A 20,954-nucleotide genomic window follows, 5' to 3' on the forward strand; every position below is an offset into this window, starting at 1 on the left:
GTTTTAAAATGTCTATTGCAAAACAAGTGCAACGGTAAATGAATTATATTAATGTAACACAATAACTAAACAAAATGTGAAATGTTGCTAAGATAAAGATTTATAATAATACTATTATCAACTAGTTTTGTTCTAAAATGCAGACATAAAAACAAACACATTTCTCTGGTCTAGTTCGGAAAAAAGGAGCCACGCTTTGCGCCGGTTTCCAAGTCCATGTCGCTGCGTGGCCGAATCACGTACGGAGTGACGAGGTCATACGTGAAGGCAGCTAGGGGCGCGGGGAGCGGGAGCAGGCGGACTCGGGGCAAGTTTCAAGCCGAACTATTGGTGCAGGCGACTCATGGAACAAAGTAGTTAGCTAAACCATCAGCGGGATCGTATTAGGCCATGAATCATTTGCGATTGTAACCAGCATACGTCTTTTAGAGGCAGAAGTTAACCAGATGAATGCGGCTATGGAAGTGGAGAGCCAAAACGGGGTGAGTGAACTGCAAAGCCTGTTACCCCCATTGTAACTTTAGAGCAAATCTAGCTAGCAATATTATGGTAATTAAGTAACGTTAAGTCGGTGTCAAATTTAACGTTCTTATATGTTCTTTGCCAGGTTAGTCCATCGCACATTGTGAACTTTTTTTCTTTTTTCGTTTAGCTCATTTGACTTAAAACCAAGCTAGAAAAAGCAAGCATTACCTGTTCACAGGTTCACCATGCTAGTTTACTTTAGGAAAGTAGCTAGCTAGCGTGAGCTAACTAAAGAGTGATACTTGGTGGTTAAACATTGGAGCTTTTTTGTCATACCTTATCATCATTGTTAATGTCAGAGCTAGCTTGCTTATAGCTACAAAAGTGAATTTTTCTCGGGGCAGGGTGCTATAGCCAATGGTGGTGGTGAGGGGATGCATTAATGAATGGAAATCTCAAGTGAAAGTGTACAGAAATGGTCAGTAATGAAAGTGGCTTATACTGTAGACCTTTGTAAAACTTAGCTTTCGGCCATGTTGTAAGACTAACTTGATTCTATTTACTGGCTGCAGGTGCATCAACTTAGTCTGACTTCAAAGACTCAGTGACCTACTGTTTTTTTGTTTGTTTATTGGACTTCAATGAGTGATGATTAGATAGTGAACAGTAAGTGTTGTCTGGTCAGAATGGGTCATGCTGGTGATTTTCTTTTGATCTGGTATCGAGCAATACCAGAGAGCCTGCCCTCATTACCATACTCACACTCATTTTAAAACTTTTCCTGTGTACTTAACATTGGACTTAGTACTCCTTAAGTACTAAAACTGCAGTATCGCAGAGATTGAGAAGTGGCTGATGGTTAGCCACTGTGGTACATAGGCACAAGCCAATCCCACGGGGGCACATGTCGCTCACTATAGCAGCATAGTATGAATAGTATCCAGGTTACTATGCAACCTAATAAAGTTCCCTTGGCCTCTGGAAATTAAAATAGCCCCACATCATCACATACGTACCTAGAGATTGGCATGGTTTTATTTCAGTTAGCCTAGTAGCTGGTTTGATTTGCATTGAGAGATGATCTTATGGAAAGTACCCCATGCCAATCTCTAGGTATGGTGAAGGTGATGTGATGATGTGGGGCTATTTTAATTCCAAAGGCCAAGGGAACTTTATCAGGATGCATAGTATCCTGGATCCATGAAATAACTGGCCTTTGAAAAATAAACATCTGCCTGCCTCTATGGGAATTTAACATAGGGGTGTACTGACTTCTGCCCCCTGTATTTAAAGGAAGAACATTTATTTATTTACGATACTTTCTTCATTCACAAAATAAAATTTGTGTCCTTAAAAGGTTGTATTTTTCCAATTTTTTTGTTAAATTAAAGGTGTTGTAGGTAGGATTGTGAAGATCCAGGACTTAGCCAAAGAATTTGCATAAACCAATCCCCTGCCGGCACCGGTCGCTCACTGTTCCCCCGGCACATGTGTTTCCCCCGGCACACCCTTTAACCATTCCGCCAGGGGATCGGCCTTTGCCTGTGTACCACAGTTGCTGACCATCAGCCACTTTTCGATCTCGTTGTCTCTTTAAAACTGAGTGCTTGACTTCATCCTGACGGGAAACGACTTAATCACACCAGATCCAAGCTTAGTAAAGTCACTACGTACTGTCCTACAAGGTGATGCCTGCTATGTTGTTCCTTACTGGCCCTCAAGTAGACTAAAATGCCTTGTCTTTATTTTATTTATCATTTTAAGTTCACATCCAGTTGTCTGTCTGAGAATGGCAGCAGCTTCTCCACCCTTGATGTGCTACCTTCAGAAAACCACGATGACAGCCTGACCCACCACACCCCCCGCCACGGCACTGTTATCCCCAATCGGATTTTTGTCGGGGGAATTGACTACAGGGTGAGAGCTGCAAACGTACTCTGGCAGAGTAACTGGCATCTTGAGTGTCCTATTTGTAGAACATTACAAACTAGATGGCAGCAAAGCACGTAAATAAGCAAAGGTCAGTAGGATAAGATAGTGAGATGAGAATAAACAGAAATAAATAACAGAAATAACAACTTCTTTCCTAACAGCTCTCTACTGGCTAATACAGCCATTTAAAAAAAGCAAAAAACATGCTTTATAAAACCTAGTCGACAATCAGATGTCAATTGTTGGTGTTCCTCTAAATTCTGCATTAAAAGTTACACATTGTGTTTGTCATTAAGGATCCTCCCATGTCTTGGCTTTCTAAGATTTAAGTAACATTCCTTCCCAACTTTGTCACTTTGCTGTGACGTGTACCAAAATAACAAAAACAACCCTTGTATAACGATCATTGTAAGGTTAAGATTCCAGTATGGTGTTTACATGTGCTCCAACCAACTTGCATGCAGATGTTTTACAGATCTCTTGGTGGTTGTTGGTGCACCCGACTAATATTTGCTGCTAAATGGTCTGAAATGATTAATTCTGGAAATGAACCAAAACAAATCAGCAACCACTGTACCTTCTTTTGAAATAATGTGTGTGTGTGTGTGTGTGTGTGTGTGTGTGTGTGTGTGTGTGTGTGTGTGTGTGTGTGTGTGTGTGTGTGTGTGTGTGTGTGTGTGTGTGTGTGTGTGTGTGTGTGTGTGTGTGTGTGTGTGTGTGTGTGTGTGTGTGTGTGTGTGTGTCTAGGTTAATGAGAGCGACCTGCGACATGTCTTCTCTCAACACGGTGCAGTAAAAGAGGTGAAGATTGTGATAGATCGCTCAGGAATGTCAAAGGGGTGAGTTGATGTCGTCATTCCTGTCATGTACTGTTGGTGACTGAATAGTAGCGCATGCAGCCATGACTTTCTATCCTGACTCTGAGCATTATTGACAGATTTACAGTCAGCCAGGTAAAAACATAGTCGGTCTTGATTCTGTCCCTTTTCAACAGATACGGCTTTGTTACATTTGAGACTCAAGATGATGCACTGAAAGTCCTTCATGATGTAAGTGAAGCAGGCTAATACAGTATCTTAAACTAAACTAAACTTAAGGTGCATCTACCGAAATGTATTATCTAATGTGGCGTCTTCTCTCCCCCCTCCCCCATACTATATTAAAGCCTAATGGCATCTGTTTCAAAGATAAGAAGCTGAGCATTGGTCAGGCTGTCCGCAAGCAGCAAGGTCCAGGACAAGGTAAGTTGACTGTTTCCCCTGTGTGATACTAGGCATTCCCCTGATCACACAGTGGCACTATATCACCTTCCACTCAGCATTGCAGCTGTAGTTCACCAGTTTGATAACAACATTCACTCGGCATTTAGGATTGTCTTAAATGTGATTTCTGATTTTTACTGAAATGGAACACAGAAGTAAAGGAAAACAGTTTGACATCAGGACCACAGTGGGAACCTTAAATGGAATCCCATTTGTAAAAGTTCCAGGGCACCGAATGCTGGCTTCTCTCAAACTGTTACTGGCCCACAAGGTGGTTCTGAAATGCCCAGGAGGTTTACGGTTTTGTGGTTTCCTTCTTTTCCCAGCTAAGAGTGTTTTCGTGACCATCCCTGACTCTGCCATACCTGTGCCCATGTCCTGTGGGACCCTGCACCTGACCACGTCTGCAGGCTATCCCTACACCTACCACAACGGAGTGGCCTACTTCCACTGCCCCAACATGAGCTCTCCTGCCCACCACTGGCCTGTGAGTTGTCCCTGCTATCACACCCACCCAACACTTGACTTAAATAGCATTATTAAAACCAAGTCATTCAAACTTAAGTTTATGTCCTAGGTATTTAAATATGTGCTTCACAGTTGATTCCTTACCGGAAAGCAAGGATCCATTTGTGTGGTGCAACATTTACTACAGGCTAAGGACTGTTGGTACACAAAAAATGTTTAAGTGTGTCTGTGTTTTTTTTTTCTAGCAACCTGCTCCTCCTGTGACGCTTCCTCAGTCCCATCAGCCTGTCTACCAGCAACCAGCCTATCACCACCACCACCAGGTCAGCTCAGCCCTGAGGGGATCCATTGATTTCTCACCATGTCACCATTTTCAGTAACAAGCACAGAAGGGGTTTGAACTTTCTCTCTTCTTTTCCCTCTCCCTAGTGTGCCCCAAACCAGTATCAGTGGAATGTGGTCCAGGTAGGCAAAACAAAGCTATTCTTTTTTTTTTTTTTTTTTTTTTTTTTTAGTTCAGGAGAGTTTGGCCAATTGTTCACCTGTTGTCAATGTCTTTGTTCAGTCGCCGATGCCCTCCAGTCCAGTCATGTACTCCCAGCAGACAGAGTATCTGTACCAGCCCGCTGATGGAGCCCCTTTCCGCCCTCCTCTGCCTGTCATGGAGGACACCACACCAGAGGTATACGTTTGTTTTGGTATTTTTTTTTAAATGTTATGTTGTAGCATTGGTATAACTTTATAAGCAAGAAAATGTCTATTTTTTATTTTCTATGATTTTTCAGAATGCACTTGAATACATATACATTTAATGATTTAGTTTAGTGGTGATTGGTTAATGGTGTTCAGTAAACTTGTTCCGAACTGGAGCTCACGACTTTGATGTGTTCTCATACTTTTGCAGTTTGTAGAGCCCACGCCGGTGCAGCAGGTTTACCCATTGTATCCTCAGAGAACTGAAGGAATGACGCCAATTTTTCTGCAACATAACCATGGAAAGGTAAAAAAAAAAAATATATATATATATATATATATATATATATATATAATAAATAATATATAAATAATATATAATATGTGTGTTTTGGACTGGACACAATTTGTGTATTCCTCTCCATTTCTCCAGTCCTTTTATTTATTTTTTTGCGACAGAATCAGATGTTTCCACACTCGCGTGTCCATCTGAAGCCAAAGTACCGCCGCTACATCCATCACAAGGAGTACCACTACCTGCCAGAAGCCACGGCGCCTCCAGACGCCTCGATGCGTCACACTCACCCACCTCTCATGTAGGCTAAACCCACTGACTGCTGGTCAAGGGAAGAATCCCACCCGCAGCACCACCACCACCACCACCTCTCGTGTCATTTTATTTCCTCTTCCTGCTCCTCGGATTCATCGCACATATAATCTATCAACGGTTTAACCTGTGGTTTACAACATTATGCAGTAGGTATCGTGATTTCATGGCCTCTTTGCTGACAGTTTGTCCGTTACCACCAACTTAAGGAGTGCTCTCTCACCTTGTAAGACTCGCAGCACTCGGATCTGTTTCTGTATTGATGGTTTAATACAGTTTGATTGAGGTGAACTCACTACATTACAGTGGCTCACATTGCACAACAGTATTTACAGAGGTTGGGCTTAATTTCTCAATTAACGCATAAACTTAGCAATGATATATGAGTTTTCAGTGAATGGTTCATTTTACTAGTTGTGATAACACTAACTCTGCGATAGGGCTGGGCGATGTATCAATATTATATCGATATGATACTAGATATCATCTTAGACTTTGGATATCGTAATATGACACAAGGAGTCTTTTCCTGGTTTTTATGAGCTGCATTACAGTAAAATGATGTCATTTTGTTCTGGCTGTTTTATTATTGGCCTTTACCCACGCAGTCATTACATCCATGTTACTGATGATTTTATTTATATATATATATATATATATATATATATATATATATATATATATATATATATATATAAAAATATCTAATATTTAGTGAAAGCATCAAATGTCAACCCTACAATATAGGGGTATTGGGTCAAAAGATATCGTGATATTTTCTCTGTACGGCCCAGCCCTACTCTGCGATGACTCAACAATCCGTCTTAAAATCTGAGATTCCAGATTTACAGGTTTCAGATTATTGGAGCACGACAAATGTCTACGTTCTTCAGATTCAATGATCCGTGACGTAGTCCGGAGATGGCTACGGCATTTCAATGCATTTTGCCATCAAAATGTCGAGCTTGAATTCTTTTGTTTTAGTTTTTTTGATCAAACTCAGTTTAGTTTTAAAACCTCCGAAATGTACAATATTCGGTTCAAACTATTGCATTTTAAAACCTAAATTTATTTCTTTTTATCAAACGTAACCAAAACTTGGCTAACAATCTGAACGGTACGTTGAAGCCCAGGTCTAGCGTCTTTCCAAACGGACTTGAGTGGAGCTTGAACTCTATTCTTGTTTTTGTAAAAAACTACTTTGTGTTTTTGCCTTTTTGTCATAGCGTTGTTGCAACAGCAGAAGTCCCCCAGCTACATGCACACAGACACCATGATGTAGCAGAGAATATCAAAGATTTAGGTTCTTACCATGTCAACCCTTTTCTCTTTTTACCTTTAATGTGCAGAGAAGCAATGCTGTTTGTACACAGATTTTTTTTATTTTGGTATAGTTATTTGAGGCTGACTGAGATTATTAGTCAAATCTTAATATTTGGATGCTCTGAGTGAGCTGCTGCATCTTCTCTTGTCGCCTCTGCTCACCTTTATCAGTGCTGGGACCTTTTTGGGATCCTCTGATCCACGTAAACATTATTTCGAACTAATTTTTTTTTCAGTATGATGCGAAGAGATTTGTCTTTTATCATTTTTAAACCAGTTCTAATTGGTTTAATAATTTAGAACCAGCAATAGGCGGCTGTGTTGTTGAAACGGTACAGAAGTAACAGCAACATGACAGTTTAGTATGTTCTATATAAAACAGACTGACAATTCATCAATGAAAGTGTACCGTTACTTGGCAATTTTGTATATCAGGAATCATAATTTTATATTTGGATATATGTAGAAGTTTGCTGAGGAGCATTAATAATAATAATAATAATAATAATAGCCATAATAAATCTGCTAGTTGGGATTTTTATGCACACAGGGAAACATTTCTAATTCCAGAACATGTAAGAAACGAGTGTGCCTCAAGAGGATTTGCATCTCGCTTGCACACTGCTTTCAAAGCTGGAAATGACTTGTTAAACTGCACCTTCTAAGTAACGTCAGCAAATTTATTGGCCTCGCTCAATAGTTTTATTAATAATAAAGTAATAATAGAAATACATAATTCAGTAAATTCTTGGACAAGGGATTGGGAAATTCTCTCAAAGGTTGCGTGTTGTCATTTGTTCAGTGTAAATTATTTTCTTTTCTAGTTTTATAAAAGTTCTAGATTGTTCTAGATTTGCAGGTTATGTCGTTGAGTTTGCGGTTTCCAAATATTTCACAAGCCTGCCTTGGAATTCATTATAGGTTGTATTACATTTAAATGCTTTATATCCATTTTATTCCAAAATATTCCAAGCTGTTTTATTGCAAAACTACAATGCTTTAATTCCCCTGATGTATCTGTTAAGTATTTTTGCTTATAATCTAGGTAAAAATGTAGATATACATTTTTCAGTGTGCTTTTCACGACATTGCTATTTGAGTGTTTTGTGTTTTTAACTCCATATATTTTGTCTTGGGATCGAACTCTGGTTTTGTCTGCTATTGAAAGCAGAAGGCGAACTGTATAACCAAAGAATAACCTAATCTAACCTATTTTTGTGATTTCTTTACATTTTCTTTAAGCGAGATGTGCAGTACTTATTTAACTCTGTTGTTTTAACAACATTATTTTAAGTTCAGTGTGTTTCCAGTTCTTGAATGGAAATAAATGCTTCCCTCGGTGTAGTGGCTGTGTTTTGCATTCATATGCTACAATTCTGCATGAGTGATTAGTTGATTTTATTTTGGTGAATGGAGACCAGTGGCTGGCTGAAAAAAAAATATAATTACCAATCTAAAACTATGACATGTGATTGAAAGTAAATGGGCAAAAACGTGCAAAACCGGTGACTTGCAATGTACAATATCTAATTAGGTAATTCAACTTTTTATTAAAGGACTACTCAAGTGATTTATGGAATTTCCATAAGGATGGGGGCTCAGGAGAGACAGATTTTAAATTTAAGATTTTAAACTAGTGCAATATCCAAATTGCAGTGGGGCGCAATATTTGTCAAAGGCAAAATATTTGTCAAACCATTCTAAAATAGTGTGGTGCTGCAGAGACGTCCTGGCCTACATATCGTATCCTACAGATACGATAAATAAATAAATGCTAATTTGTAAATAAATAAATGCAAGGATCTGTACTACATATTGTATCCTACAGATACGATATGTAGTACAGATCCTTGCAAAAAAAATCACACTTCAATCATTTTATGTATGTATGTATGTATGTATGTATGTATATATATATATATATATATATATATATGTGTATATATATATATATATATATATATTTATATTTTATATTTTCAATGAAAATGAGAATAATGATACAAAAATGATCATTCCCTCCAATATCAAAAATAATTGCAATTAGATATTTTCCTAATATTGTGCAGCCCTAATTTAAAAAAAGAAACGTCAAAATCAAACCAGCAGAGGCCGAGATGTACTGAATGCTATGGGTTATGCTACAGAAATGCTTAATACTACATTTCCCACAATGCAACTTGATAGCATTTCTTGAGCAAACACCCCATTGCCTTTTTTTTTTTTTTTTTTTTTTTTTTTTTTTTTTTTTGCTGCAATCAAGCCAAATATTGACTGCAGAATTAGAGTTCTGCCACGGTTGACCATCATGTGATCTAGATCTATACATTTGTTTATTGGCTATTGTATAAATTTAACCCGTATATCTATGAGAGTTGAAATGGTCAGCTGCGTTTAAAACACTAAACATTACCAAATCCGATGTATTTATGTGGGCCATCCTATAATAATGTTACAGTCTCTAGGCCGAGGGCATTGATGAATCAGGGTTTTTATCTGTATGAATGGGATCTAGACCTTGGCAGGGTGGCAAAAGCACCGAATGCCTGCTCATTAGAACAACAAAAGATTGAATCACATGACCTCAGAAAGGTTTATAAAAAGGCTATGTGTCTCTCTGTCCACCGTCTGTGCATGATGAGCTTTAGACTGTTTCGAGTGAGTTTTCCAAAATGTGCTTTACTGCAGAGTTAGTGTTAACGTTTGAGAAACCTTTCAGATGTGTGTAATATTGGACTGTAAAGCACAACATTCCAAAAGCCTCCTCTACATCACGAGTCTGTACTTAAAAAAAACAACTAAATATTTCAAATAAACTGCTGTTTTAGTTTGAAAGTGTGTTTAGGCAGATCTCAGAAATGCTGACTTTTGTACAAAACACATTTCTTGTCTTGTCAATAGATTCAGGGGCCCATTAAAAACAATGATGTCATGTTCAATACCCAACTAAAAAGGGCACATTTGATGGGATTTTAATAAATGATTAGTCTGACATAAGCATCTATATGTAATATGCTAATATCACACAACACATTACACTGATTTTATGATCTACAGAATCTTTTGGTTATAAATACTGTGGTATAAGGCAATTCACGCTGTGTATATGTCTGCATTAAAAGACAAATAGAGCTCAACAGTGAGGTTCTGAAAGTGAAAATCACATTCATATTCGGAATTTAGGGCTTTGGGCTTTTCTGAAATGTCAATGGAATTAATTAATGGGAAATTAACTTCCAGTACCGGGCCAATTAAAAAAATTGGGCGGTCACGGTTGAGCTCTGTTGGCATGTTTCTGTGAGCGATGACTCGAACTTCAGCTAACAACGCTAAGCTAGCAGCTCTTTGAGACAGTATTTGGGCACTGCAGTGCTTTAAGCTAACACGCTCATAATCCCAATGCTAACATGCCGATGTTATTGTTAAAGCATATATGATGTAAAGCATGTTCACCATCTTAGCTTAGTGTGGTGTGTTAGCATGATAGCTATTTTCTATTCAGCACTAGCCACAAAGTAGGCTACATCTGAGGCTGCTGGTATTTGCTCATAAAACCACAGTATTGAAAAATTACATTTGGACCTGATGATGGTGCTAGATGAAAAGTCAGAGACAGACTTCATTGTCATGTGACCAAGAGTTTATTGTCGAAGATATTGATAAAAGTGCACCAAAGCATAACCAGCCACCAGGTGTCCCCAGATGAGGAAATGTCACACAACGTTGTCATTATTTGATTCATTTTATGGTTTTGTGGGGTTCTTTATCTGAAAGGATATGACAATAATAATGCGCGGCTCCTTAAGTTATTGTGAACAGTCAAAAAATACTGTTACATGGTAGTGAGGGGTGGGGTGGTTGGGTTGGGGGGTTGTGCTTAGGGACCAAAAAAAAAAAAAAAAGGCTTGGCCCCATCTCTGGCATAGAACTTTAGGAACCTTTTTGAATGAAAAGGACAGAAATAACGCTTGTTGTTTTGCTGATACTGTGAGTGGTGACCCCCCCTCGGGTCTTCAGCACACTGTGGTGTGATGTTTTGATGAACATGTGAAAAGTGGACAACAATAACTCATCATCACACTGTGGTGCGTCGCTATACGTAACCAGATTTGTGTTATAAAACCTATTTGGATGACAATACTTTATGCTGTGCCATCACACAGCTACTTTATATAAAAGGACAGCAGCACCGAGAGCGTCTATTGAGCGCCAGCGTGGCCCCCACTAATGTAACAATGGGAAAGGTAAGCTTATTATGTGTTGTTACTGAAAATCCAGAATTAAAACATGTTAACCTTTTTAGATGTTTTTTAACAGCGGGAGATGATAATTTAATCAGTACTTTGACAAATGTTTGCAGATCATATTCTACGAGGACAGAAATTTCCAGGGTCGGCACCATGAGTGCATGAGCGACTGTGCTGACCTGCACCCCTACTTCAACCGCTGCAACTCCGTACGGGTGGAGAGCGGCTGCTTCATGGTGTATGAGAGACCCCAATACCTGGGCCACCAGTACTTCCTCCGCAAAGGGGAGTATTCCGACAACCAGCGCATGATTGGCATCAATGACTGCATCCGCTCCTGTCGCATGATTCCCGTGGTAAGCCTAACATGGTGTAGGAGAGGCATCAAGGCAATTAATTAGGGGGAAAGTTATTGATTCATGTGTGCACACTGATTTATTGTGTTGTGCGAAAAGCAATAGGCCAAGGAAAGAAAACCTTTTAATACTTTTAATACTTACTTTCATTCAAAGAGAATAAAGTCAAATCGAAGGGTATAAACAGAAGAAACAAAGGTCAAATAAAAGCAATAAGACAGAATCTTATTACTTGATCTTTATCCTGCTTCTATGTCAATGCCCAGCTTGAGAAAAATATGATAAAAACAACGTACAAGGAAAGGAAATAGATTCAGACACAAAATCTGTCCGTAGCGAAATAGAAGTGAAAGCGAAAATGTCCCTCAAATCAGAAATACAGTACAATAACCTTAGGGGAAAATGGCTTTGTTTGAAGGACTTTTCTAGGGACATAAATCCTCAACAACTCATGTTAGATCGATGTTTCAGTGCAAAAACATCCTTCACAGTTGTGTTAGAGGATAGCTTAGATTTATCACATAAGTAACTTCATGTAGCTTAAAAGAAACTCTAAATTGAGGAGGGACTTCTGATTTAAACTGCTTTTGCAAAGCATTCTTGGTGTAACTAAGCAACAACCTAACCTGCAAATAGGATTAGATAGGTGGGGAATTAACACTTTAGAACTATCCCTGGACTGTTTTTTATGTTCACAATCACTAAAAAGTACTACTGGATAGCACATGTATGACTCATAAATGTTCTTCCTGCAGCACCGAGGTTCCTACAAAATAAAATTGTATGAGCGTCCAGACATGGGCGGCCAAATGCAGGAGGTGAGCGATGATTGCCCCAACGTCCAGGACCGCCTGCGTATGTCTGACATTAACTCGTGTAATGTGGTTGACGGCCACTGGCTCATGTACGACCAGCCCAACTACAGGGGAAGACCCTACTACCTTAGACCCGGCGAATACCGCAGATACAGCGACTGGGGCGCCGCCAGTCCAAGGATCGGCTCGCTCAGGCGGATCACTGACTTAAACTAGAAGTCTTTTGGACCTTCTTCCACTCTCTGTTCTCAATAAACATGCTGGACTTAAACTGTGTGTGTGTCTCTGTATCTAAAAGACATGAAGGTGTTTTCGATCACGCGTTGTTGTTGTTGTTTAGCTTGTGTTCTTGTGCCTTTCCTGTAATATTTGATCCACTCACGAAATAATAGTATGGCTTGGCAAATTTTCTTTTGCCCCGTTGCTCTGAAACCTTGCATACTGCTTTGTCCACTCCAAAACACATGCAGCAGTGAGGCCTAATTTGCCACCCAAGCAAACTTTTCAATCCACTGAACCCCTCAAATCAACGAGCCCAAAGAAACTGAAAGCAGTTGACAGAATAGTGGTTACGGGATAGATTTATTTATTGACAGTAATTTACATAAACATGGTTCTGGACATCAGCTTCTCACACAGTGATGCGTCTGATGGATCCCACCCTAGAACTCATGCTTCCCCACTCATTAAACCTCCTGTATTCACCGGGGCGTACCAGGAACTGGCGTCCCCTGTAATTGGGATGCTCGTAGAAGATCCAGGAACCGTCCTTCACGTTGCAGGAGGAGATGTCGTTGAAGTGGAAGTTTTCGGTCAGGGAGGGGCAGTCGTCGGTCAGCTCCTTCATCTGGCCTCCGAACTCCGGGCGCTCGTAGATCATAATTTTGTGAGCGCTTTTGTGCTGCAGAAACAACAAGGTGATGTATTAGCGTCTAGATCAGTTTAGAAATCTTATTGTAAACTGAAACCACTCGACTGAAGCCTACCATAGGGATCATTCGGCAGGATCGCACGCAGTCGTTGAATCCCATCCAGCGCTGGTAGTCGGAATATTCGCCCTTCGTCAGGAAGTACTGGTAGCCCGAGTAGTTGGGCCTCTCGTAGACCATCCAGTTAGCGCTCTCCACTCTAATGGAGTTGCAGCGGTTAAAGTGGGAATGCAGGTCACTGCATTCGCTGCTGCACTCATAGGAGCGGCCCTGGAAGTTCTTGTCCTCGTAGAAGATGATCTGGAAAGATCAGTAAAAATTTTAAATAATAAGTGTGTATACTATACCCCATGAAAAGAATGCTTCCAGTTCACCGTTTTCGGCTGAATAATCCGTGCAGGTACAAAGAAGCACAGAAGGCACAGAGCAAAACAAGCAGCCTTACCTTGCTCATTGTGTCGGCTAGCCTTTATTCAGCAGCCTTGGGCTCCTCGCTGCCTTTATAACCCACGGATGACCTTTGTCATTGTGATTCAGAACAATGAGAAGGCTCGTCAGCACTTTACAGAACAATATTTTGTTTTGTGTGGTCAACTGAGCAAATCAGCTGTTTTGAGCAGAGGCTTCCCTTTGAATGGTCAATGATTATAAAATCTACAAATAAACCAAAAGTAAATTTATTTTTTGAAATGGCCTTTTATATGAAATTATGAAGTAAAAAAAACTCATGGGAAAGCACATATTTGTTTGTACAAAGTTTATTTTTCCATCTCCATTTTACATACTGTATATATGTATATTTATCTTTTAACATTAGTGCACAATATACACGTAAAATCCAATGAATCCCTGTTAATGCAGATTCATTTGGTACTGTACATTGTATGGAGGCTGTAGTGATGCTGCCCATTTTGAACATCAACATCTGATGTTAAATTTAACTTTGTAAATGCTGGACACCCTGTGAAGTGAACACAACCACTGCCTTGGTTTTCAGCAGCAGCTTTTATATGATTTACAATTCCGAGACCGTCATTGTCCTCATGTAAGCATAACAACTTGTTCCACGTAGTCACTAGATCTTCTAGTTTTTCTATTGTTTGCCTTCAATCCCCCCATATTGTCATATCCTCTATGGACTAAGCTCTAGAATGCCATTTCAATACAGTCTGCAGATAACTGATCTTTTTACACAGCTGCTCAACTAAGAGCAGTGACAACATCATAGTGTAAACAGTAGTTGAACGCACATGTAATGAAATATTTAATTTAAAATCTATCTGAAGTACATCTGAAAATCACTTGTGCCATCATTGCCACATTTAAAAGTTACTTAAATGCATTCACATATAAACCCTTACATGTCTGCTGGACAGTGTGCACTTTAACTTCACACTTTAAGTACAACTGACAAAGGTTTATCGAGATTCTTAATATCTAATTAAACTGCCTAAAAATTATTTTGATTCTATTAGAAAACTCATATTTTGTATACTGTGGATGCACTGTATTATGCAAAAATACAAATAGTCTAATTTATATATTTTGGGGGCCCTGTTGGCTTAGGTGTATAAACCACAAGTCAATTAGTGTCCTGTTGTGCTTTCACACTCTAAAGCCATAAAATCCGTCCATATATATATATAAGGACGGATATATACAGTATCTCACAACAGTTAGTATTTTATTTCATATTTTAGTAAATATTTCATTATATCTTTTAATGGGAGAAGAAATTACACTTTGCTACAATGTAAAGTATTAAGTGTACAGCTTGTATAACAGTGTAAATGTGCTGTCCCCTCAAAATAACTCAACACACAGCCATTAATGTCTAAACCGCTGGCAACAAAAGTGAGTACACCCCTATGTTAAATTCCCATAGAGGCAGGAGGATTTTTATTTTTAAAGGCCAGTTATTTAATGGATCCAGGATACTATGCATCCTGATAAAGTTCCCTTGGACTTTGGAATTAAAATAGCCCCACATCATCACATAGCCTTCACCATACCTAGAGATTGGCATGGGGTACTTTCCATGAAATCATCTCTCAATGCAAATCAAACCAGCTATTAGGCTAACCGATATAAAACCATGCCAATCTCTATGGTGAAGGGTATGTGTACTGATGATTTGTTTAATGATTTTTTATATTTAATCTATTAATTGGTCACTGCAATATGCATAAATTCTGTTTTACAATGTTGTATGACTCTGTCTCTTTTGTATTTGATTGGTCTGATGTCTACCAGGAGTCATTTGTAACACTCCAGTTAAGTCCTTTTCTTTTTGCCTTTCCTAATGTCCTTTCTTGTTTCAGACATAAAGGCAGACAAACTGAATATGTGATATGTTATTATGTGACATTTTGCCATTTCTCATGGTAAAATCAACAGTCTCATTTTTTGTCTGCATGTAATAATGACCAAGTCAATCAAGCATTTTAAAAATATAGGTAATACAAGTTGCTGTATTTGTAGACCTGCACAAATGTCATCCACTATAACCATAGACTGTGTAGAAAAAAGAAAAGAAAAATGGACTAAGCTTCCATTTCTGAAAAGGGAAGCCACTGCGGAAGTGCCTTAAATCTGCATTCTATCTAATTTCCTGCAGGGGGCAACTCCACTGGTTGCAAAAAGAAGTCTGTTTCTATAAAAGTCTATGGGAAAATGACCCTACTTCTCACTTGACTTATTACCTCAGTAAACATTTTCACAATGAGTTCATGGTCTCAATCGGTACGTTCACATATTCTTCAATACAGCATGATGTTCATTTTGTAAATTAGGCTCCCATTTATTTTAAAATTGACGAAGCAGGGGATGCTTTGGGGCGTGGCTTCACCGACCTGTCAATCAGTACATAGGCTTAGCAATGATAACCATGGCACTGTGTACATAAAAAAAGCTGTGAACTTCTTTTTGGGTGTTTGGGTGTCGGTGTTTTCGTCTTAAACTTCGCCATTCAGGGAAACGCAAATTCGCCCCCAGGAAGTGCGCCGGGCTTCGAACACTATTTGACATAGTGCCCAAACAGTGGAATTACAACTGTGTCCATCATGAAATGGGACCCAAAAAACTTGGAGAAAGAGACGTCTTCAAATCAGTGGATAATTATTTTCGAGCGTCACAACCCCACAAAATGACTCATTTCACAATCAGAATTTGATCCAATCGGTCCGATAATAACATTTAGAAAGTTTAAAAGAGACGCACAATTAAATCATTTAATATTCATTCAAGTTAGTGGAGCCCTAAACCGGAGGTAGCTGGCTAGGCCGACGGAGGTCTCATAGCGCAGAAGCAGCACTGATCATCGGGGTCATTTTATATGAGGAAGTTGAACTTTTTCGGCTTCATGAGCCACTGAGCAACTCTCATGGATTAAACTTTTTTAATCCATGGATGTTTTTTTTATACATCCTGGATGTATTAACTCAAGGCTTCAATACGGCAGTCCACAAACCAATGAGTGATGTCACTGATTCTACGTCCACTATTCCTACAGTCTATGACTATAACTTCACATCGCATACATGATGGCAACATAAATTGCATATACGTACACCCACAAAAAATATAAAGATGGGATTTTAGTGCTACCAAAAAGGGCAAAGATTCTATAAGAACCTTCAATCATATTGTAATTCAAGTGGACTAAGAGAAAACTAAACTTCCGCATGTCTTCTTGGCTCTGTTTTCAGTCTTTAGAATACCTAGCCTGTGACGGGAGCCCAAACATAGGTCATTTCAGAGAGAGGGCTTTCCTATTGGCTGTTCGACAAATGCAGATGCACCTGCATGTCACTTAAGATGAAAGGTGAAAGCCTCAGTGGCGGAGAGTTTCAGAGACGGAGAGAAAATGTTGCTCATAGTTTATCCATGGATGTTTTTTTTATACATCCTGGATGTATTAACTCAAGGCTTCAATACGGCAGTCCACAAACCAATGAGTGATGTCACTGATTCTACGTCCACTATTTCTACAGTCTATGACTATAACTTCACATCGCATACATGATGGCAACATAAATTGCATATACGTACACCCACAAAAAATATAAAGATGGGATTTTAGTGCTACCAAAATATAGTCTGCTGCTGTGCTGTATACTCATATTTGAGATGTTATATATTCACATTGCTATACATGCTTTCACCATTTTAGTCCATTTTTGGAAAATAACCTTTTTTTAGCATTTCATATTAGTTGATTCTAATACAGACGTTAACTGTATGTTAATCTATTTATGTAACTAAATACCAGTGACAAAATTCACACAAAATATGCAGCAAATCATTTTATTGTGTGCATCACACAGTTATAGAGGTAAATTCATCGTGGCTGGATTGCACAGTACAACTGGAACTACATGCAAACAATGCACAAATCACAGTTTCAGGATAAAAACAAGGCTCCTTCTTTTTTTGCCTCCCTCTTCGACATCTTGTTAATGTTAATAAAACAAAAGCATCTGCAAAACCAATTAGCTAAATGTAAGCGATTAGACAGTTAAGATTCAGTGATGCGTCTGACTGAGTTGAACCTCGTGTCATCGCTGCTAATCTCTTTGAGGTTCCTGTACTTTCCTGGTTTCAGATAAAACATCTTGCCTTCGTAGTTTGGCTGCTCGAACATCAACCAGTAGCCTTCCATCACGTTGCAGGACTGCATGTCAGACATGTGATAGTGATCCTGGATGGAGTCGCAGTCATCAGTCAGTTCATGCATCTGCCCCTCAAAGTTCGCTCTCTCGTAGATCCTCATTTTAAAGGGCCCCTTGTGCTGTTAAAGTACAAAATGTCAAATGAAATATATGCACGAGTCATGGTGTTTGGTGCTGGTGTGTGGTGCTGTTTAGAGTTTCACCTAGCTGCTTAGATGTTAACACATAAGTACCAAAAACAGCTAAAAGAACCTGCTAGGATATAGGAACCAACTCTATTGAGCAATCAACTTGTTTGACTTGCCAAATGAGAAGCTAAATATCCGTTTAAACATCTTAAAAGTCGTCCTGTTCAGAAATATATGAATAAAAATGCAGCATTGGCTGCAGTGTTAACAAAAGAAAAAGGTATTGCTAGCTAGCCCACTAGCTACAAGACAGAAGAAAGTTGATCTTTGACATAAAAAAAAAAAAATCTTAACCCAATGTTCCAGAGCTTACAACCACATCCCATTTTCTTAATCAGCAGATGGAGTTTGCACAATTGTCAGGGAGATATCAAGACTGTCAAAATACACTTAAAAGCTGAGAGAAAACCTAGTAGGTCCTCTATTTCAGAGCTAACAGTCATGCCCATGTCATAAGTAATATTGTGCTCATATTTACCACAGGGACGATGCGGCAGGACTGAATGCAGTCGTTGAAGCCGATGGTATTCTGATACTCGGGGTACTCTCCCCTGGTCAGGAGGTACTGCTGGCCCGTGTAGTTGGGCTGGTCGTAGACCATGAACGTCCCGCTCTCCACCTTGCAGGAGCTGCATCGGCTCAGGTGGGAGGTGATTTCAGAGCAGTCGCTGATGCACTCATACGAGCGGCCCTGGAAGTTTCTCCCCTCGAAGAAGACGATCTAGAGAGAAAGACACAGATTGTATCACGCATTAAGGAAAACCTCCAGAGCTAAATGTTCAAGTGTGATTATCATAAACTAACACAAATCGCAATGCTGTATTGCAGAAGTTATGTGCTACAGTATTTTGGGACATATGCAGTATAAGGCTGTGATGGAGCTTGATGCAGTATCTGCATCAGTTGGTAGGCTGGTGCAGTGATCTGTACCCTTCATTACCTTTCCGCTCATGGTCGCGCTATTTGATTTCTGTTGTTCTCCCCACTGGCGCGCTGCCTTTTATGCATCATGTGACATCAAAAGAATCTGCCCCTCAATTGTGCAAAATAACTGAGTCAGCTCATCAGCATGGAAGTCCCTACTGTATTATACATCAACGCTGGAACAGATTAAACAGTATTGGTGCAGATCTCACAGTGACAAAGCAAACTCTGGTTATTGCATTACTTTTGTTTCCTCGTGCATTTTCATTATTAGACACATTTATGTTTAGATAACATTATACAACAGATTGGCATGCGGACATATGCAAGATATGCTTTGATTTAAAGCTAAAATATGTGACTTTTGAAAGCAGACCTAACACAATTTTCCTTTTACAAATGTTGATTTCATGAGAAATAAAATACACCATTGCTTATTTTAATACTGATACAGCCTTACTTGATGTGGTATAACCAGTAGCTTATGGTGGCTTATGTTAGCAACCTTTTTGATTATGATAGATGTTGCTGTTTAACTGACATTCCTGAGTCAATTCACCAATGTCATCATTTACATACCTTTAACATGTTTCATTATGTAACAAATAAACATTTAATTGGTCTTGTTAAATGAAAGTAACACAAGAAGTAAACGGCGTTCTATTATGCTGTGATTACCACCAAATTTATATAATCTGGGCATTGTTGCCCAAAAGAACAATCCTAATATATTTTGTGTCCTGATTATCCTTTCTTGTGTGTCACTATGAGGCCAAAATGTCCACTTGTGCAAAATGTAATTAGCAGATCACTATAATATTTTCTGAACACATTCATGCTCCTCAGAGGAGGAAACCTTCCTATTTTGGACACTCCGTTAGTGTCCCTCTAGCACCCCCCTTAGGACAGCTTTGTACACAAGATATCTCAGAATATAACATGCAGCTTGCCATGAAATTTAAGGAGTACATTCCAAAGTACCTTTCGAATTTAAAGCTGGTGTAGGCAGTTTTTTTTTTTTTTGCTGCTGTTGGGCAAAGATTCTATAAGAACCTTCAATCATATTGTAATTCAAGTGGACTAAGAGAAAACTAAACTTCCGTATGTCTTCTTGGCTCTGTTTTCAGTCTTTAGAATACCTAGCCTGTGACGGGAGCCCAAACATAGGTCATTTCAGAGAGAGGGCTTTCCTATTGGCTGTTCGACAAATGCAGATGCACCTGCATGTCACTTAAGATGAAAGGTGAAAGCCTCAGTGGCGGAGAGTTTCAGAGACGGAGAGAAAATGTTGCTCATAGTTTATCCTTCTAGGCTCACGGGTGCAGCAAATTCAAGTTCATGTTTATGTAGCCACCTAGCCTTGAATCACAGTATGTCATCTCAAAGGGCTTTACAGGCACACAAGTTTGCAAATAAACCAGAATGGTAATTCTAATAGATTGCTGCTAAATAACAGCATTGGGATTAACGATCACATTTGGAATGATTCAAATGAATGTACAGGTTACTGTAAGTGTGTGCATCTGCCTATTCTCGTCTACCTACCCTAGCTTTAATAACCACATGACATTTCCTTTATCGCCACCGCCAGGAAAAATAGAAAATTCATCACTTTGTTGTCATGAAGTTGCTGTAAGTGCTATCCATCTTCACTGGCATTATGTATCAGTACTGGAAATTGAAACAAAACCCCACTATTAATATTATAATATTTACTCAATGCCATCCAAATGTAATTACAAGGAATCATAAAGAAAAATGGCATTGTATACATTTCAGTTTTGGTTTTGGCAAAGGTGAAATACTTACAAAATATCCATTGCTATTATGATGTTATTATAAATTATGTTTTTTCCCACTGTAAAACTATGCACACAAAATGGCCATAAGTGCTGTGGTCAAAGTTTACAATAGACAATCTAAGTAATATCTTCGTTATGTACGGAATGAGGAGCAGCTGCAGTAATGGTGGAGGGGGGATCTTGGGAATTTATCAAGTCCGGTAAAAAGTGAACCACCAAAACATGCAAAATTATTTAGGTTTAAATTAATTAATTTATTTATTTAGGATTCAA

General features: G+C 39.0%; 4 protein-coding genes across 6 annotated transcripts; 2 read left to right on the forward strand and 2 right to left on the reverse strand.

Moving 5' to 3' along the window:
* The first annotated feature begins 205 nt into the window (after window positions 1-205).
* LOC114551126 (protein boule-like) lies at window positions 206-6,064 on the forward strand. Of its 2 annotated transcripts, XM_028572222.1 has the most exons (11): window positions 206-482; window positions 2,230-2,382; window positions 3,145-3,236; window positions 3,392-3,446; window positions 3,563-3,638; window positions 3,986-4,146; window positions 4,373-4,450; window positions 4,557-4,592; window positions 4,693-4,809; window positions 5,032-5,127; window positions 5,280-6,064. In XM_028572222.1, exons 1-11 carry the CDS (start codon window positions 447-449, stop codon window positions 5,418-5,420), a joined length of 1,041 nt encoding a protein of 346 aa, XP_028428023.1. In that variant the 5' UTR covers window positions 206-446; the 3' UTR covers window positions 5,421-6,064. The 2 variants fall into 2 exon arrangements, with proteins under 2 accessions (XP_028428023.1, XP_028428024.1); XM_028572223.1 differs by lacking the exons at window positions 206-482; window positions 2,230-2,382 and adding an exon at window positions 2,391-2,485.
* Window positions 6,065-10,950: 4,886 nt separating this feature from the next.
* Window positions 10,951-12,384, forward strand: LOC114551160 (gamma-crystallin M2). Of its 2 annotated transcripts, none has more exons than XM_028572296.1 (3): window positions 10,951-10,994; window positions 11,111-11,353; window positions 12,109-12,384. In XM_028572296.1, the coding sequence occupies exons 1-3, from the start codon at window positions 10,986-10,988 to the stop codon at window positions 12,382-12,384; spliced, it is 528 nt and encodes a 175-aa protein (XP_028428097.1). In that variant the 5' UTR covers window positions 10,951-10,985. The 2 variants fall into 2 exon arrangements, with proteins under 2 accessions (XP_028428097.1, XP_028428098.1); XM_028572297.1 differs by having other exon boundaries at window positions 11,111-11,350.
* A 415-nt stretch (window positions 12,385-12,799) lies between these two features.
* LOC114551173 (gamma-crystallin S-1) lies at window positions 12,800-13,551 on the reverse strand. The gene is made up of 3 exons (XM_028572325.1): window positions 13,543-13,551; window positions 13,155-13,397; window positions 12,800-13,069 (listed from the first exon to the last, which is right to left on the reverse strand). Exons 1-3 carry the CDS (start codon window positions 13,549-13,551, stop codon window positions 12,800-12,802), a joined length of 522 nt encoding a protein of 173 aa, XP_028428126.1.
* Window positions 13,552-17,613: 4,062 nt separating this feature from the next.
* LOC114551216 (gamma-crystallin M3) lies at window positions 17,614-18,907 on the reverse strand. The gene is made up of 3 exons (XM_028572385.1): window positions 18,896-18,907; window positions 18,434-18,676; window positions 17,614-17,886 (listed from the first exon to the last, which is right to left on the reverse strand). Exons 1-3 carry the CDS (start codon window positions 18,905-18,907, stop codon window positions 17,614-17,616), a joined length of 528 nt encoding a protein of 175 aa, XP_028428186.1.
* Window positions 18,908-20,954: the final 2,047 nt, after the last annotated feature.

Source organism: Perca flavescens, chromosome 24 (assembly GCF_004354835.1).
Source record: "Perca flavescens isolate YP-PL-M2 chromosome 24, PFLA_1.0, whole genome shotgun sequence".
NCBI lineage: Eukaryota > Metazoa > Chordata > Actinopteri > Perciformes > Percidae > Perca > Perca flavescens.

Excerpts from the sequence above, each read along its gene's own strand:
- LOC114551126 (XM_028572222.1), top strand. The coding sequence starts at position 447 with ATGAATGCGGCTATGGAAGTGGAGAGCCAAAACGGG. Across the intron at positions 3,447-3,562 it reads CACTGAAAGTCCTTCATGAT|CCTAATGGCATCTGTTTCAA; the intron begins GTAAGTGAAGCA and ends ACTATATTAAAG. Across the intron at positions 3,639-3,985 it reads GCAGCAAGGTCCAGGACAAG|CTAAGAGTGTTTTCGTGACC; the intron begins GTAAGTTGACTG and ends TTCTTTTCCCAG.
- LOC114551160 (XM_028572296.1), top strand. Across the intron at positions 11,354-12,108 it reads CCTGTCGCATGATTCCCGTG|CACCGAGGTTCCTACAAAAT; the intron begins GTAAGCCTAACA and ends TTCTTCCTGCAG.
- LOC114551173 (XM_028572325.1), bottom strand. Across the intron at positions 13,070-13,154 it reads CCTGCCGAATGATCCCTATG|CACAAAAGCGCTCACAAAAT; the intron begins GTAGGCTTCAGT and ends TTGTTTCTGCAG.
- LOC114551216 (XM_028572385.1), bottom strand. Across the intron at positions 17,887-18,433 it reads CCTGCCGCATCGTCCCTGTG|CACAAGGGGCCCTTTAAAAT; the intron begins GTAAATATGAGC and ends GTACTTTAACAG.